General features: G+C 38.1%; 1 protein-coding gene across 1 annotated transcript in view; it reads right to left on the bottom strand.

Annotated features, from left to right (window-relative positions):
* Positions 1-7,653: 7,653 nt before the first annotated feature.
* LOC126273410 (probable nuclear hormone receptor HR38) overlaps positions 7,654-19,263 on the bottom strand; it is a 111,499-nt gene continuing 99,889 nt past the window's right edge. Inside the window, exons 7-9 of the mRNA XM_049976960.1 lie at positions 18,063-18,265; positions 16,412-16,590; positions 7,654-11,434 (exon numbers count right to left, since the gene is read on the bottom strand). Coding sequence (XP_049832917.1) covers positions 11,178-11,434; positions 16,412-16,590; positions 18,063-18,265 — 639 coding nt within the window. The 3' untranslated portion in view covers positions 7,654-11,177. The remainder of the gene's footprint in view (positions 11,435-16,411; positions 16,591-18,062; positions 18,266-19,263) is intronic.

Below are 19,263 nucleotides of genomic sequence, written 5' to 3'. Positions count from 1 at the left end.
TTTACTGTTGCAAATTGACATGAAATGGAATGAGCATGTAAGGTCAGTTGTAGGGAAGCAAGTGGTCAACATTGGTTTATTGGGAGAATTCTAGGAAAGTGTACATCATCTCTCAGAATACTTGTGCAATCCATTTTTGAATACTGCTTGACTGTTTAGGATTACCACCAGGTCTGAATTAAAGGAAGGTACCAAAGCAATTCATAGGTGTGCTACTAGATTTATTACTAGTAGTTTTTATCAACAAACGAGTATTATGGAAATGCAGTGTCAATTTAAGTGGGAATCCCTGGAGGGAAGATGTTCTTTTTATGAATCACTATTGAGAAAGTTTAGAAAATGGGTATTTGTGTTAAACTGCAGAATGAGCCTACCACCACCAACATGCAACTCGTGTAAGAACCCTGAAGACAAGATAAGAGAACTCGGGGCTTGAAGAGAATCATACAGACCACTCCATTTGGGAGTGGAACAAGAAACCAAATGACTAGCAGTGTGACAAGGAACCTTCTACAATGCACTGTGTGGTGTATGTAGTTGCAGATGTAACCCATTTCAGTCGGTACATTATATACATGATTTGCATGCGAACAGATCTAGTAATCTGTTTGTGTCCCCAAAATATATTTTAGGCCATTAGATAAGGCTAACACTGGCCTTCAATATCATTTAAAATTGTACATGTGATTATTTGGTTCAAAAGGCATTTTGTAATTATAATTAGGGGTCCGTTAGTGACATAAGAATGATGTCATGAACTACATTATGTGATCAAAAGTATCCGGACACCCCCAGAAACATACAGTTTTCATATTAGGTGTATTGTGCTGCCACCTACTGCCAGGTACTCCATATAAGTGACCACAGTAATCATTAGACATTGTGACAGAGCAGAGTGGGGCACTCCGCAGAACTCATGGACTTTGAACGTGGTCAGGTGATTGAGTGTCACTTATGTCATATCTATGTACGCGAAATTTCCACACTCCTAAACACCCCTAGGTCTATTGTTGTCGATGTGATAGTGAAGTGTAAATGTGAAGGGACTTGGACAGCACAAAAGCGTACAGGCCGACCTTGTCTGTTGACTGACAGAGACTGCCGACAGTTGAAGAGGATCGTAATGAGTAATAGGCAGACGTCTATCCAGACCATCACAAAGGAATTCCAAATTGCATCAAGATCCGCTGCAAATACAATGACAGTCAGGCAGGAGGTGAGAAAACTTGGATTTCATGGTCAAGCGGCTAAACATAAGGCACACATCACGCTGGTAAATTCCAAATGGCGCTTTGCTTGGTGTAAGGAGCGTAAACATTGGATGATTGAACAGTGGAAAAACATTGTGTGGAGTGACAAATCATGGTACACAGTGTGGAAATCTGATAGTGTGGTGTGGGTATGGCGAATGCCCGCTGAACGTCATCTGCCAGCGAATGTAGTGCCAACAGTAAAATTTGGAGGCAGTGGTGTTATGGTGTGGTCATGCTTTTTTATGGAGGGGCTTGCACCCCTTGTTGTTTTTCATGGCACTATCACAGCACAGGCCTACATTGATTTTTTAAACACCTTCTTGCTTCCCTCTGTTGAAGAGCAATTTGGGAATGGTGATTGCATCTTTCAACAGGATCGAGCATCTGTTCATAAGGGACAGCCTGTGGTGGAGTGGTTACATGACAGTAACATTCCTGTAATGCAGTGGCCTGCGCAGAATCCTGACCCGAATCATTTAGAACACCTTTGGGATGTTTTGGAACCCGAATTTGTGACAGGCCTCACCGACCGACAATGATACCTCTTCTCAGAGCAGCACTCTGTGAAGAATGGGCTGCCATTCCCCAAGAAACTTTCGATCACATAGTGTATCATAATAGAAGAAGCTGTCTCATGTCAATGTGGGGTGTTTGTCTGAAAGTACCAGCAGCTAGCAGCAAAGTAGCAGGAGTATCAGCTTGTGAAATTTTTGAATAGCCTATCTGTATGCTGCTCTGTTTTGTCTTGTTATTCTACTGGAGCGCAAAAAATTTTATACACACTGTTTCAGTTAATGTATGACCATTAATTTCTACTTCTGCAGTTAGCAAGTAAATTATTGGCCATTTTATATTTTGTAATGTGAGTTTTTGTGAGATTAAGTCCTATAACTCTTTCACTGTCAATGAGAAGAGGACATAGAAGTTTGAGGGGAATCCAGAAACTTTCTGCTAAAAATCAGCTCTTCCATCATAACTACACAAGAGTCCAGAGCTTCTGTTATACATTCCAAAACAATACTACCATTGTAGGCTTTGCACAGACAGCGGTGATCTCCACATATGATTTATATATTTTTTGCACCAAAAATCCCTGTTTGTTTTTACTGTGAAACCAGTCAGTCTTATCAAAATGAGTTTTGAATAGTTTCTTTTCCTTACATGTGAGCAGTCCACAATGAAGCTCTGAATGTCACTTGAAAGATGTTATGAGGATGCTCTAGAAAGGTACACAAGTTATTGTTTCTAAACCAAAATTAGACCTTTTCTTTTTGCACAATTTTTTAGTAATTTCTCCTCATACAGTGAGACTGGCACTTGCTCTTAATGATCAGATTAAAATATTTTGCAGTCATGGATGCTTATCTATTGCGAAATGAACTTGCCCTTTTTTCAGTTTATAAAAAAAAGTGTAGTATGTGCAAGGAGAATTATTCTAGGAAACAGAACAAGAATACTGTTCTGGAGAAAAGTATCGAAGTTAGAGTAACATAACCATGGAATAAATAGTGTTTACATTGAAAGTTAAATGGGGTCTGTGATTATACTTAATAAAACAAAATATTTTTGTTGTTGTTGATTTTGTGATGATTTCATAACAGATTATGGCAGCAACATTAAAAGCCGAGTGGTGAAGAGCTGTCACAGCCATAAGATTCCTCTGGTTTGCACATCTTTTACTAGAATTGAATCAGACTACAGGCAATCATAGCTTTTGCATCATCTGTAGACAATGCACATGAAGCACCAGATAGTGCCTGCACTATCAGTAACAAGATGGTTGTGCTCATGTGAGCATGATGAAAGCTAAAGAAAATGTATGGTGTTTTTGTTATCCTCTAAAGGGCAGAAGTCCATATTCAACATCTTAAAATACACACACACAAAGAAAAAAGTTTTGTATCACCCCGGATCTCAGAACTCCTGAAGACAGATGGTGACTGTGGACATTGTATCACAGACACAGTCCCTTTGCCTGTTCAGAGATGTCACTAAACCCGACCAAAGATGTAAACAATCATGCGTGAGCACCGCCTATTAGATGGAGGGGGTCTGACAACCGATCAGTTCCAGTCATTTCACCAAGGAAGGAGGTACATGCAGCACCGTACACACGGGCCCAACAACATGCTGAATGGACAGCTCAGAATTGGCATCAAGTTGTCTTCACCGATGTTGCATATGCCTTCAACCAGACAATTGTCGGAGACATGTTTGGAGGCAACCTGGTCAGGCTGAATGTCATAAGACACACTGTCCAGTGAGTGCAGCAAGGTGGAGGTTTCCTTATGTTTTGGAGTGGTATTATGTGGGGCTGACATATGCCACTGATGGTCATTGAAGGTGCTGTAACAGCTGTACAATACGTGAATGCCATCCTCCGACCGATAGTACAACCATATCGGCAGCATATTGACGAGGCATTCATCTTCATGGATGACAATTCGCACTCCCATCATGCACATCTTGTGAATGACTTCGTTCGGGATAATGACATTGCTTGACTGAAGTGGCCAGCATGTTCCCCAGACATGAACCCTATCGAAAAAGCCTAGGATAGATTGAAAAGGGCTGTTTATGGACGACGTGATGCACCAACCATTCTGAGGGATCTATACCGAATCGCTGTTGAGGAGTGAAACAATCTGGGCCAACAGTGCCTTGATGAACTTGTGGATAGTATGCCACAATGAATACAGGCATGCATCAATGCTGGAGAATGTGCTACTGGGTATTAGAGGTACCAGTGTGTACAGCAATCTGGACCACCACCTCTGAAGGTCTTGCTGTATGGTGGTACAACATGCAATTTGTGGTTTTCATGAGCAATAAAAAGGGAAGGGCAGAAATGATGTTTATGTTGATTTTTATTCCAGTTTTCTGTGCAGTTTATGAAACTCTCAGAACCAACGTGATGCAAAACTTTTTTTGATGTGTGTACATTGTGTTAACATTATGAAAACAGGTGTCAGTTTAGTGTAGACAGTTAAATAGCAGCAGGATAAAAATAAATGATGAGCAGTGATGTTTGTTGGAGCAAATAACCTAGTTAACATGGACCAGAAAAGCTCAGATAGAGGGAAAAATTGTGTAGTCGCATATTTTTGTACAGTGGTAGAAAGGAGTGTCATGAACAACACACTAAAAATCCTCACTGGTGGGGAGTGAGCATGGAGGCTTTAGTGAAAATGTTACCCAGTGCAAATTTAAACTACATTCAATTTCCTACCAAAAACATTCTGTTCAGTTTTTCTCCAGGACTAGGAGACATTCCAGGTGAAGGGAAAATCACAACTATTATAAATAGTGTTTTAATGGTATAAAATTACTGTTAATCAAAGTGGATTAAGAACAAATACTAAATGTGTGTACCATGTCCAAGTGCAGCAGAAACAAAAATAACTCCACTATATAAACATGAGCTCAATAAGAGAGCTGGACAAGAAATATTGGGGAGGTATAGCCTGTCAGCAAATTGCAAACCAAGCAGTACTTGTTGGGAAGGGGAGGGGGGGGGGAGATAGCCTATCCCAGAAGAATGCTAAAGTTGCCATATGGGATGAGGAAGGATCAGTTTCCTCTTTTGCAGAGATTTACATAGATTCTATCCATATGAGTTACAATTATTAGTAACTTAAATCTGTATTCCTTATAGTGTTAATGGACTTTGCAGAAAACAAACATCCACTGGGCATATCTGTGCAAACATCACCAGTAACTCAGGAGACATACTGTGGACAGTTAGTATAGCTTTGTCAAACACATTGTAGGTTTCCCCTTGTGACACAGGGCAGATCAAGTGGGAAGCTACCAGCTCACTGTTCAGTTTGCAGACTAATGAAGGAGAGAAGTGCATGACCACAATTTGGTCACCTACCTTCCCTCATAGTTTAAGTCTCTGTCCCACCCCTAACATCCTGTTACAAACCCAGAATACAATCTATCCCTTAATAAAGATCTACTGCACTTAGATGTGGCACTCATATTTACTATTTATTCATCGCCACTTTATTTAACAGTAATTTTATACCATTAAACCACTATTTTAATAATTTACAGTTTTTCCAACCCTTGTCCTAGAGAAAAACTGAATATAACCTTTTTTGTATGACATTTAATAAAGTTTAAATTCACACTGGGAAATATTTTCACCAGGGGCCATAGTTTTCAAGATACTCAAGACAAACGAAAGTCACTTTTAAATGTCCCTCTCACCCATGTTCATGTCACACAGATGGTTATTTTTAGTGTGTTGTTCATGACACTCCCTCTTACTACTGTATACAAATTTGTGACTACATGGTTTTTTCCCTAGTTTTCCTTCTTTGACTGGGCTAAAATGTGCTGTATGTAAGTGTGAATTCCTTTTGGACATATCACTTGCCCTAAAAATATCTCTTTGGTACCCAGTTCGTCGGAGCAGATACCATCTTGGCAGCTGGAAGTCTTGTTCATGCTGCTCACAAAACATCAGAGGCTCAAGCTTTGATTAGATATCAAGCACTTGATGCAGTTTCATGAGAAATGTTACTGAAATGCATCATTACTTGCATTTAAATGTAGCTTGAACATGTATCACCACCGACAAATCCTAATAATCAGAGCTACCCATCCCCAAACCCTCCTCCTTTTTCCAGTCTCTGCCCACTCCACCTGACACAACCATCCCATTCCACCTACCAAACCTCAATTTCAGCATGAAGTGTCCAGCTGGCACAATGTAGGTTCACAGGTGTGTGTATATTTCTGCTGTTGTTCATGAAAGGGTTTCTTCCAAAAGCTCCCCCAGTCTTCATTGTTTTTTGTTTGCCTGTTTATGACATAACTCTTCTGCTATTCGGCTAATGGTCTGCTTTACTCGTAAATCATTACAAAGACAAATCTTATGTATGTGATTTGGAAACGAATTTTCTCCCCAAAGGAATATTCATCTGGACCTTTGAATGGGAGGTTCTAGACCATCCTATCTCTAACTCCAATGTGCCACACAATGAAACTTCCTGGTAGATTTAAACTTTGTACCAGAATGGGACTCAAACTGGAGGTCCTTCCTTCCAGGAGTGTTAGTCCTGCAAGTTATGCTGTAGAACTTCTGTGAAGTTCGCAAATTAGGAGATGAGGTACTGGCACAAGTCCAGCCATGAGAACAGTTCACGAGTTGTGCTTTACTAGCTCATTTGGTACAGCACTTGCCTGCACACAGTTTTAATCTTCCAAGAAGCTTCATAGCAGTGCACACTCCTCTGCAGAGTGAAAAATCAGTTTGGATGTTATTCAGTATTTAGTTATCTACACACCTGCAAAGTGTGGGATGGGAGGTAATTCACAACTTGAGTTTTTGTACTATGTGCATTTGGATAGCTATTTTTCTCTCATTACATTTATGTAGTTGACAGGCAACGGCAAAAAAATTGACAAGCCAAGCCATAACTGTGCTCAGACATTGTACTTTCATTGGAAAGTAGGGAGCCAGGTCTGAGGCTTGAAATGTCACTCAACTTTTAACTTGTTATGTATAAATAAATGATTACAACCTGAGCAGATATTCTGAATATTGTGGCTTAATGTTGATATCTTTTAAGTACATGTGGATACTTTGTAAACTGATGGTACAAATTTTATGAATATGTTGCAACTTCGTGATCACCAGAATTATACTACAATTCTTCAGTACAAGTGGCTTCCCCATGGAAGCTTATTTATCAAATAACCCTTCTACATATATTACCGAAAGTGCTGAACACAGCATTAATATGCAGAAACTTAAGTACACTTAATATTACCCACTCAAAGAGCTAATATAAGTTTTGTAGTGTGTTGAATAAAATGTTTCATTGTGTTGTACTAACTTCACAGTAACTGATAAAAAAAAAAAAAAATGGTTGTACATGTGAATTTTGTTCCAACATTACATGACTGCTTGTATGTACTAACTAGGGGGGCAGTCACTCTTCTTTGTAGTTCTCACACTGACGTTTCCTGTTCTGCTGTTCACTAAAATAGTTTTAAATGTTTCACCCACCATTTCAAAAAGTACTGTCAGAAATCGGTTACTCATTTAATTTTTGGGAAGGGTACTAAGTTAGTTCTGCTGGAGAATGGTTCCAGATTAACGTAGCATAAAGCTCTTTATTATTTTTAACAATAGTTAAAACATTCAAGGAGTAATCTGTGTCTGGAAGAACACTTTCCATTAATTAAAGTGTTGGCTCTCACATGTAATATCATATATTTTAACATTAAGTATTAGAATTAAAATTGTTTGATAAAAGAGATTTTCAAATCACGTCATTAACACATTGTTATGGCAAGTGGATGTCGGTGGATTCCTTTGGAGCAAATGGCATCACAGCACCCACAAATAAGACATATTTTAACTAAAAATACTTTTGCTTCAATGTTTAACTAAAAATAAACAGCGATAATCGCTGTTACATTGAATCAATAAAAATAATCTGTTACATATTCATATGTATATATCTTTGGTATCATATTCACTTGCATCAGACACACAATGCACTGTGTAGAGATATCACAAAAGCACACAGCTACCATTTAACTATGCAACAGGGACTAAGAGTAGTGTGTAGTTCCTTACTGCTGCTGATAAAGCTTGGGCTTCTCTCCAGATGTGTAGAAAATGCAAGATATAAAACAATTTGTTTAATGCAGTATGAAATTTCTGTAAACAAACATTATGACAATGTTTCTGTCTCATCAAGATTTATATATAAGGTTCAAGAAGTCACAAAAATATAATATTTACACATGCTTAAAGTGAATGATATGTGTCATATTTAGATCAGTAACACTCATTACACATCTGAAATGTATTGCTTTACGGAAGCTTTGTATACAATCAAATAACAGCAAAAATGTAATTGAAGTTTGTATAATAAAGTGCACTTGGAAAGAAAACATCCATTTCATTCAGAGATATATTTATAACATAACCACTGCAAATAATAATAATAATGATAATAATAATTACAATGTATTGCTGTTAATTTAAATTATGGTAACTTGTTTTACTGACTATCTCATTCGATGCAGCACTATGGAGAAAGACATCTTATCAAAACGTTTCTCTGCTTTTATGGATCATATTCTTTGACTAACAGCACATTCACATATACATTTATTACAGCTACTATAAATAATTGTATCAGCCCTTATAATTAAGGTTAGATCATACAGAAATGCAATGTGATTTAAATATTACAGGTCTGGGAAAATGCCTACTTTAAAATCAAGTACTTCATTGTTTTGGCAAGAACTATAACAGAAGAAAGGATCCTCTACAAAAGTGATAAAAAGAAAACAGCTTCAAAAGACATCAAATCTTCTGCAGAAGCATATAGTTACTGTACCATACACTACGTCTAGATATAACAGTGAACTCTTGAAAGGCAGTATTTCTCCAAGGCAGTACAAAAGATCCAATAACCTCTGAAGCTTCACTTTCATTTTAACAGTTTTCAGTATATATTATGTGATGAAAATATGGAAAATCTGTTAATAATTTGAAACTCTCACTCTCACGAGTGTAGCACTCAACAACACTACGGCACAGCATAATCACACTCGTTATAGTTCCACCTCAACTAGTCTGCAGTTTCATGACAAACTGAAATTCCAAAGAAAAAAATTAAATTTTGAAAAAAGTGCATTTCTTGAATTAAATTATATCAGTCACATGCCATATAATTGTTTCAGGCAACGAAAAAACAATGGATTTACTGAAACTTCCTTTCTTATGAATCCAACATGTAAACAATAATTCTGATACAATTGCACTAGGATTACAACAGGCAATTCTGATTACATATTGGTGCTGTCATGAAATAACAGACTGTCTGCTCTGATACCGTGATTTGTTTCTGAAAATACATTCATTTAATGCTTTGTACCTCAAAATATATCATATATGAGAATAGAGTGTGTATTTATCCTATATGGCCATGTAAAATAATTTAAGACATCTATTAGTAAGTCCACAGAATATACATGTTATTAAACATCTTGTTATGAATGACAGATAACAATTACAGTAATATGTCTTAAATACACTTATAGCATCCAGTGAATTTATGATAATGTGAAGTAATATTAATGATATGTAATATTCAAGAAACATCATAAAAAAAGTGTTTGAAAGAGATTAAACTTTATAATTGAAGGTAATTTGGATCATCTGGGATCAGTATTGTACACAAAAATATGAAAGTAAGACATTAACATTCATATTCAGTAATGCAATGCCATGAATGTTATTTTATGCCCCTCTTTCATGGGCTGTTTGATGAAAAAACGTGAAAATGAAACGCACTATTAATCTTAGTGTATGGTTGAAGATATTGTCTATTACACACTCACTGGACAGTTCATTAAACATTGAAAGAAAACATTATGTAGAAAATGATAATATTTTCTGTCCCTTTCGAGCATTTCTGAAATGTAATAGTCAATGTGAAACAACTCGTCGTGTGACTTCAGTCTGAGATGAGGATGATGATGACAATAATAATAATGATAATAACATTAATACAAAAATAATGGTGATACTAATAATAACAGTAATAATAATAATGGTAATAATAATAATGGTGGTAGTGGTAGTAATAGTAATTTCTGGCATAACTAGGTAACTTCCATTTTCAATAAATGTAAATTCAATCACAAACAAAAATATTGCATTTTCACAAAACATTTACATTGTGCGTGAAGTCCAACTCGTCGATAGTATGTGCACAAATATTATACACTTACTCGTTTAAATATATTTAGAATGTTAAAATTTGTGTTGTTGACATACTAAAAGGTTTAACATCATATCATTTCAGATCATATCACAATGCAGTACTGTCTCATCAAAGGTACTCAGGACGTCACATTCACAAGATGAATGAAACAGTTTTCATCACAGTCCACTAACAAAAGAGTTTTTTAATGTCCACAAAGTTAACACAGTAGCTGCACATGGCATCATGTATATGAGGCAAAACAATGTTCTCTTAATCACAATTCTTCAAACACTGTAAGAAAGATGCCCACATATCTTATGATGTGTGGCAGAAGGCATAAACATCTTCCATTACACAAAATGCTAAAAATCTGCACACATATATTTACAAACACATATACTTTGATTCTTCTGTCAGAACCAAAATTGTCATTTCATTTCCCTCTCATATCATATATCAGCTCCTCTTCATGCTAATCTACTCTTCTTTCAGTCTCATCAGCAGCATCTATTCATAATTTCCTGCACACTGATCACGTATGCACATGCGCGCGCGCACACCCACACACACCCACCCACCCACCCACACACACACACACACACACACACACACAGGTTACTCATACATGTGCACTTGCACACAGTCAACACAAATCGGCAAACAGGTTCTTGTATTAACACATGACCTAGGCATACATGATTATATCCTTTTATGTGTGAGTGCAAACACATGTACATGTGAATGCAATAACACACACACACACACACACACACACACACACACAAACACACGTGTGTTTGTGTGTGTGTATGTACAGATAATTGTTGCTGCAGATTGTTTCACTTTGTAAGAATCTTAGCTGGAGGCAAAAATGAAATCCATATGCACCAGACCAGCTGGGTTGCCACAGAATCTATAATGTAACTGGAGATTCCTTTGTTATCTATGTATCACACGAAATGTTCACATCCAGAACAAGAAAAGAACATGAATGTGCCACTCTGAACTCATGAGCAACATGAAGACAGGTGCTCAAATTGTACAGCATTTCTCTTGCATGGAATCTCCAAGCAAATTCTTTCACATAATACACTTGCTTTAGACAACACAATAGGTTTGTTGCTGGAAGCAGTGCTGAGTTCTGATAACATTTGAGATGCAGTAAAATGTCATTTTCAGTTCAAAATGGCAGGCTTGCCACAAACATATTCTCAATCAGTGGTGGAGCAGGAACAAGATCTTCCAGCTTCAGATAGAAAATCCTCTGGAGCCCCTGTACACTCAGTGATCGAAGTTCAGGAAGTTTCCCAAGCAAACGGGAGAAGTAATGCGGCTTGCGTTGAGCTTCAGCATTGTATGTGACATGGTCCCTGAGCGAGCTTATAATCTTCATTTGCAGTTGCTCTACTTTATGTGGTTCTTTCAGACCATGCCGTTCTGTAAACAAAAATAACAAAATGTTTACATTTCATCTTTTTTTACAAGAATATTAATACATATGGGAAAACAAACTAGAAAAAAGTTCTGCAGTTACAGTAGATGTGCTTCTTCCCACAGCTGTTTGTCCTACAGCAAAATAGAGCAATCAGTCCCACTAAAATACCTGTAGTTACATAAATTTTGCAGTGTATAAAGATTTTCAGCTTTCATTCACTTGCCTCAAATGATTTGGTAATTTAGATGAACTACTCTGCTGAAGTCCATGCACATATATAAATGAACAAACAGCCCTCACCAGTGCAATTTGACGTGGCATGCAATGTGTTTAATATCACGGCCTGTGGTGTCCCTTGTGCATGTATTCCAATGACTGAGTTTGGAGGTTAGGGACCGAGATGGGATTGGTAGCAGGACATTTCTCCTGTTCAGAGCACGAGAGCAATGTTCCACCTGATATCCAACAGAAGTCTCTACTCTTCCTCCTGCTGCTGAACTTTACCAATAAGGCAATTGTTTTTTGCTGACTTATCCCATACCTAATTGTACCTTTCACAAAAAATGTTCCGAAAGAACTCATAAAGTAATGTACAACATTTTTAAAAAATCATCTTCTATCAGTTATTGCTCCAATGTGACTCACAGATTTCTAAACAGATGTATACAAATACGATCATGTAACTATCTTCGTGAACCTAAAAGAACAACAAGAGGTAGGTAATCAGCAATGATAGACAAAAGTTCGTCATTTCATATTCATTGCAAATATTATATGAATACTTAGACAGGTTTCTTTTTTTATATGTGGATGCCACACCACAAGAGCTTCTTTAAATTACATGATATTCTTTATTACCTTGATTTGGTGCAGTAATTAGTTGTACAATTTTTCCTGTTAGTAATGGCATGATTGCCTGTTGTTGCTTGTGTATACTCACTATGCATCTCGGTGTTTTCCTCGTATTATATGTATATATGTAAACATTGGCTGGTTTTGCATATAAGTAAAATTCTTTGTGAAAGATGTAACCCTAAGTATACAAACACATGTTATCGAGAGAAAATGTCTTGTACACATTTAAATCATCCTTTAATTCATTTCTTGACTATTATACCCACCCGACAGGCTAGATTCCTCAATTAATAACATAACAACTTAACAGTGACTCTATTTGTGTATATCAGACCTGTGCTTCCACTTATGTAACTGCTGTGTTGCGGTCCTGGTAGGTATTTTGACACAAATTGATTGAGGAAGCTTGTAACTTATCCCATTTTACAGGTGATGTGAAATTTAGTGGTGTTGCAGCTTCGGATCTTTACCAGATAATGTTATGGCAGGACTTAAAGAATGTGTTCACTTCCAACATATTTAGATACACAGTGATTGTATTTTCTGTGTTTATGGCGAGACTGCTGGGGAACCTTTATGCAGTATATGATTCACATTCTCATTATCAAAGTCCCCAGCAATTTCTTCTAATCACTACGTTGGTGTCATCTGCAATTTGAAAGCATTTTTGGAATTATGTGGAGGATTCAGAGTCATTTGTAAAAAGTTGCAAGAAGAGATCATAAATTGAACCTTAGTGAGTACCACTTTGTTTAGTGGTACAGGTGTGCATTCCTTCCCTAAAAGTGACTTCTACTATTTGTTGTCTGACCTATAGATAACAATGTTCATTTTCATACTTGGAAATGGAATTAAGTCTCATGCTTCTTGACAAAGCGTAGGGGAACGATGCAGGAGATCCGCACTGCTGTACTAGGCAAGATCCTAGTAGAGGTGGTTTGCCGTTGCCTTCCTCCGACTGTAATGGGGATGAATGATGATGATGATCATGATGATGATGATGACACAACACCCAGTCATGTCTGGGCAGTCCGGCCCCGGTAGATGAGTGGTCAGCGTGACAGAATGTCAATCCTGAGGGCCAGGGTTTGATTCCCGGCTGGGACGGAGATTTTCTCTGCTTAGTGACTGGGTGCTGTGTTGTCATAATCATCATCATTTCATCCCCATCGACGCACAATCACAATACTGTGTACCACTCTTGTAGTCCAACAGAAAAACACTGGGCCACAACAAGTTTCCGTATCTCCATTGCACTGCGCCCATACAGATGACTTTTCAAGTCGCTGAAGTGGCGTCAAATTGAAAGACTTGCACCAGACGAACGGTCTACCCGACGGGAGGCCCTAGTCACATGACATTATTATTATGTCAGGGCAGGTGAAAATTCCTCACCCCGCTGGGAATCAAACCCGGGACCCCGTGCTTGGACTGCAAGAATGCTATGCAAGACCACGAGCTGTGGATATTTTCATACTTACTCATTCTTATTCTGAAAGTGACAGATTTTGGTTTATAGCATAAAAAAGCCTGTGTGACATCCAAAAATATAACACTAACTGCGATTTTCTGTCAAAATCCACTTTTTTGTGTCAGTTCAGTCATTTCTCTTCATAGACTTTTAGTATCCTTATTACTCAACACTTACATTTTAAATTGTTTTTGAAACATTATAGAATTCTTTCTTCTTTTATATTGTCATGAAAAGCAATGAACTTATGCAGCTCCACCAAACCAAATACAGATCATATTCTTCTGGTTGTTGATAATTTCCGTACAGTCCACGCATCTCCTAAGGATTCAAAATGGAGTTTTACATTCTGGGACAAAAGTCTAAAACAGATTAGCAGTGGACATCAGGCGGGAAACTGGAAACCAACATCTTCTTTCAAAGTAACTTGGAGTATGCGGCAAAAAATATATCTCCTTTTACCAGTTTTCCAGTTCCATTCACAAACAGAGTTTGGGAAGAAGAAGTGCTTAAACACCTCAGTGTGTGCTATAATTAGACTAATATTGTATTCACAATACCTATGGGAATGATACATAGGGGACTGTTGGATATTTCTAGATTCATGACTTGAAGTTTGTTTTAGAAACTTTCAAAATTGGTCTTCATGGGAGATTGTCTATCTTCATGTGTCTGCCTATTCAACTCTTTCAGCATTTTCGTGACACTCTCCCACAGATCAATCAATCCCGTGAACATTTTTGCTGCCTTTCTTTGCATCTGTTTGATATCCTCCATTAGTTCTATTTGATATGGGCCCCGTATCAATATTCTGGGATGGGTTGCATGAGTATTTTGTATGCAACCTCTCTGCAAACTACTCAATATTCTACCAATGAACTACAGCCTGCCACCTGGTTTATCTATGACTGAGAACGTTCCATTACATATCTCTATGAAACGTTATACCCATGTATTTCTATCTGAACCGTCAAAGCGAGTTGCTAGTCTTTGCATTGCTTTAAAATACATCTTATCAAAATATAACAATATTTGTGAAGTTTTTTTTTTAAGACAATACTTCACTATTGATAACTGCATCATCAGTGACTAGTCTGCCTACTCCTTCTGCAATACATCTCTGTACTTGGACTCCAGAATTACCTGTTTTTCTCTTAGCGAGCATATACAAAGTAATCTAGAAACACTTACCATAATTATCAGTTTCAGTAGATCAGCGAGTCATAATTTGTTGTTAGTAGTGTATATTTTGCAGCAGGGGCCAGTAGAGGTTGCTTAAAAGTATAATCACCACACTGCCACAGTTATTTTTAGGCAATATGAAATATCACAAATCTGTACATCAACAGTAACACTTTCAAGCCGGTAGATGTCATTGGCAAATAACGAAATATTCATTTGTCAGCATTATCACTGTACATGGAGTAGGATAGTCTTCTTCACTGACAGCCGGAGCAAGCCAGCACTGACACTAATTGATATATACTGATGCAGTAGGTACAACTATTTTGCTGATGAATTCTTCTCGGGTTATCAGCCGAGTGGTGGCGTTGTCTTGTTGCAATGTTTCAATGAGTTTCGTACCCATCATCTTCTGGCCAGAAGATGACGGGTACAAAACGCATTGAAACATTGCGACAAGATGACGCCACCTCTCTGCTGATAACCCGAGAAGAATTCACCAGTGGAATACGCCGAGAAAGGCAGAAATCGCATGTACAACTATTTAATCTAATAGTTTCTTTCATATTCCAGTAGTACACTATGACAGGTATCTGCAGTGTCGATAAAACAACTGAGTAAAACTTGACATATGCTCATAAGAGATGCAATGTGGGAAAGTGGCTCATCTACTTCAGATAGCCAATGAACTGAAAGGACTCTAGCTTGGTGTTTTTAGAGCTGTTTCTATCCTCTGGCATTGCGTATTCTTCATAACTTAAAAAAAAAATGATAATATGAGGAAACGCAGATACATGTGTATTATGATCTGCTGACAAAGACAATGGAAAGCTTTGGAATGAAAGCTCTCTATATACAGTGCAACCAATCCTTAGATTATTGTTATGCCATACGCCACACTTATTCCTTCTGAGCACCAGTCTTACAAGCTCGATGTTGTGTCTCTATTGTGTGTGGAAAGGACGAAAATGAACATACGTTTCTGGCTGAGACACGCTGCTTGTCAACCAGTGGCATGTTTCCAAATAAATCGGTTTTTACAGTACTACCCATGAGAGGTAAAACAAAATGATAAATGTGAAGCTTAGTCCTGTTAGTAGAAATGGAAGCCTGTGAATTTTACGATTGCAATCATGATGTTTTGAGAAGTGATAAATGAAAAAAAACTGTTAAGTCAGTTGTAATGATCGAGACGTGGTAAGTTTAAACAAAAAACAATCTACTATTTCGACCAGACTTGGTTGTTAAGTTTCAGAACGAGAATTCGAAAATACTAAATCCTTTTTCACTCAAAGTACAAATTTTTAAGGATAACTATGCTTATTTACCAGCACGAGCTCTGTGGAGTCGAATGACGTACGCGGTGATATTAATAGTAGTAGTAGTAATAGTAATAGTAATAGTAATAGTAATAATAATAATAATAATAATAATAATAATAATACGAACAAATAATGGTACATCAACTCACCTGTGACCAAAGTGAGTGCACAAAGGCAAGCAAAAGCAGAGATGTCAATATCCATAGCATGTAAGGACTGACAGAACTCCATAATTGCATGCAGCCAGTCTCCGAAACTTCGCTGGCATTGTTGCTTGTCAAGCACAACTCCATTGCAAAAAGTCAGCTTCGTGTCATCTGGCCGTGTTCTACAAAACATACGAATTAATTAGCGGCATTCGATAATTTCCACAGAACAGTCGCATTCAATAGTTTTAAGAGGCATCTCATCAATTCTGGTATCTTACAATACACGGCGGTGTTTAAAACATAGTCCAGAGAATATACAAGACTGCGAGAGGTATGTCAGTTTTTCCTGATATAAAAATCGATATAAGTGATACAAATTTATTATATTAAAACCATATTCGCAAAGCTTACTTCGGTGTAACTGCTTTGTGAACAGGCTTCATTGTGGAAACCGCAGAACTTTATGGTACAGATATGGTAAAATAAAATAAGTTTTTGATGCATCGAATGAACCGCACTCTCACTGTGTGTTCTTTTCTTCTGCCGTACAAATTGTTAGGATTGTCTTTTCGATTCTTACCAACTATTACGCAGTCTGATTGGCAAAGAAAGGAGTGAAGTGTCATGCAGCCCCAAAAATCTTTGACTGTTTCTCCAGTGAACGAAGGCTTTAATAATGGGTTAACAATACTTTAAGAAGCAAATTAAAACCACATTTACTTGGCAATTACTTCTACTGAACGGGTGAATTTCCTAAAAGTGACACTTTTTGTGTATGCGTGTGTGTTTTCTTGCACACGACGCATTCCACATCAAAGATTTTTGTGCCTATTGCCCAGGAAAAAAGTTGCAATTGAGCCTGTATAATTGATGTAGTTCCATCTTGGGTGAATGGAATAGGACTGCGGCTGGTCAAGGACTCGAAGAAAATAAATACCAACAGTCATAATTTCATTAATTATTTTACACACAATAAAATAATTGCCAAAATTACGGCTGTCGGTATTTATTTTCTTCAAGTCACGATATATTTTAGCGCTTGTTCAATTCAAGCACACTGTATAGCTATATTACCACAGGGACAAATAGAAACCATAGGAAAATTGAAACATGGTACATATATTTTAAGTAAATATTCACCGGAAAAAGTACAAATCACCTTAATTTTTCACACGCAATTGTTTATTTGGAAGCGATGGAAAAGGCTGGTCTCCAATGGCATAGTTCTACGAATGAACAATACGGGCAAAAGTAACTAATATTGGAATGTGTTGTCGACCAATATTTGCACAGATGATATGAGAAAATCCGATGCTTGTTAGACCGTAACACGGCTAGCGGCAGTTATGTCAAAACGCACTAAATTCAAATGGTTCAAATGGCTCTGAGCACTATGGGACTTAACATCAGAGTCATCAGACCCGTAGAACTACTTAAGCCTAACTAATCTAAGGACATCACACACATCCATGCCCGAGGCAGGATTCAAACCTGCGACCGTAGCAGTCGCGCGGTTCCGGACTGAAGCGCCTAGAACCGCTCGGCCACCAAGGCCGGCCGCGCCGAAATAAGTGATTTTGCTTTTACAGCGGGTTAGAAACGAAGGAATGCCACGAAGCGGTAGTCCCACAGAACATTTGCTAATATTTACCTGTGCGCTAGCCGCAGAACGAAGAGCTCTAAGGAAGCGGACTGGAAGAGCAGTTCCTGGTCTTCGCGGCACAGGTCCGTGAAGCCGGGGATTTTATCTGCAAAGGCGCGTATCACGTCGACGGACGTCGTCAATAGGTTGTAGAACTGCTGCACCTTCTCTGCCTCGCTGATCACTGGTTCCGTCGGCGACGGTTCGCGGTACTGTAAAACAAACAGCGGACGTTGTTACGGTACCCTTTGAGGAAAGCAGCGAGCATCTGAAAAATACTTAGGGCACTATTTTAATTCCGGAATCTTCCACAAGGATTGCCTCATAATTTTAGAAGGCATCAGTGTGTAATTAAAACACTAAGTTACTTGCAGAAGTGTTGTTACTATACTGGAGTCATGATCGCACGAGTGGGTTCAAATTTACGCCCACCATCCTGCTTTACACTTTCTGTGACTTCCTGGAGTCACGTCTTTTAATGTGGCCGCTAACTATTGGCTTTCCAATTTCGTTCTTAAGTCAGTAAATGTCTTGAAGAAGGTAAAAAATTAATTAGTTGCAATTATGTTCGTTAGTAAAAATGAAAGGATTGTCACTGGATGTCTGAGGCCTCCTTCGTGTACAAAGTTTACCCACTTGCGGCCATAACGCCACCGACAATCAGATGAAGCGTAGTCAGTGAAACAGATAGGAAAAAGAGCAGACTGATCCACGGCACTTAATATATAACAACAAACAGTTCCAACTCGTCTTAAGTCAAGGGAGAGAGTACAGTACCACTAGAAGGCCGGCCTGAGACCCATCGCGTATCTTCATGATTGAATTCTCTGCAAAATACGAATCTGCAACGCAAAGAGGAAATTGCACAAGGACAGCAACTACAATGTAGCACGTAGGGAGCAGTGAATAAATTAAGAACAGGAGTCATAAAATGCAAAGTAAACATGGTTAAGTGGGGCTACTCTGAAGATGACCACTGTGAACGCAGAGAACCACCGACGATCGGACATTTGCTCTTGTGCTCAAGGATGGAGTTTCTTTGCAAGGCGGAAGATCTTTTTTGTGCAACGAGAAGGCCGTTAAAGCTGTTGAGTATTGGATGAAGAACGTCGACCTGCATTTACCTGTGCCTTCAGTGTTGTTGACAAACCAACGGAAAACCGCTTGCAGCAATAGTTGATCATTTTCTAGTCGAAATTGGTGACGGCAT

The sequence above is a fragment of the Schistocerca gregaria genome, chromosome 5 (genome assembly GCF_023897955.1).
Source record: "Schistocerca gregaria isolate iqSchGreg1 chromosome 5, iqSchGreg1.2, whole genome shotgun sequence".
NCBI lineage: Eukaryota > Metazoa > Arthropoda > Insecta > Orthoptera > Acrididae > Schistocerca > Schistocerca gregaria.
Note: the sequence above shows the minus strand (reverse complement) of the source record. Positions and strands in the feature narration are given on the sequence as shown.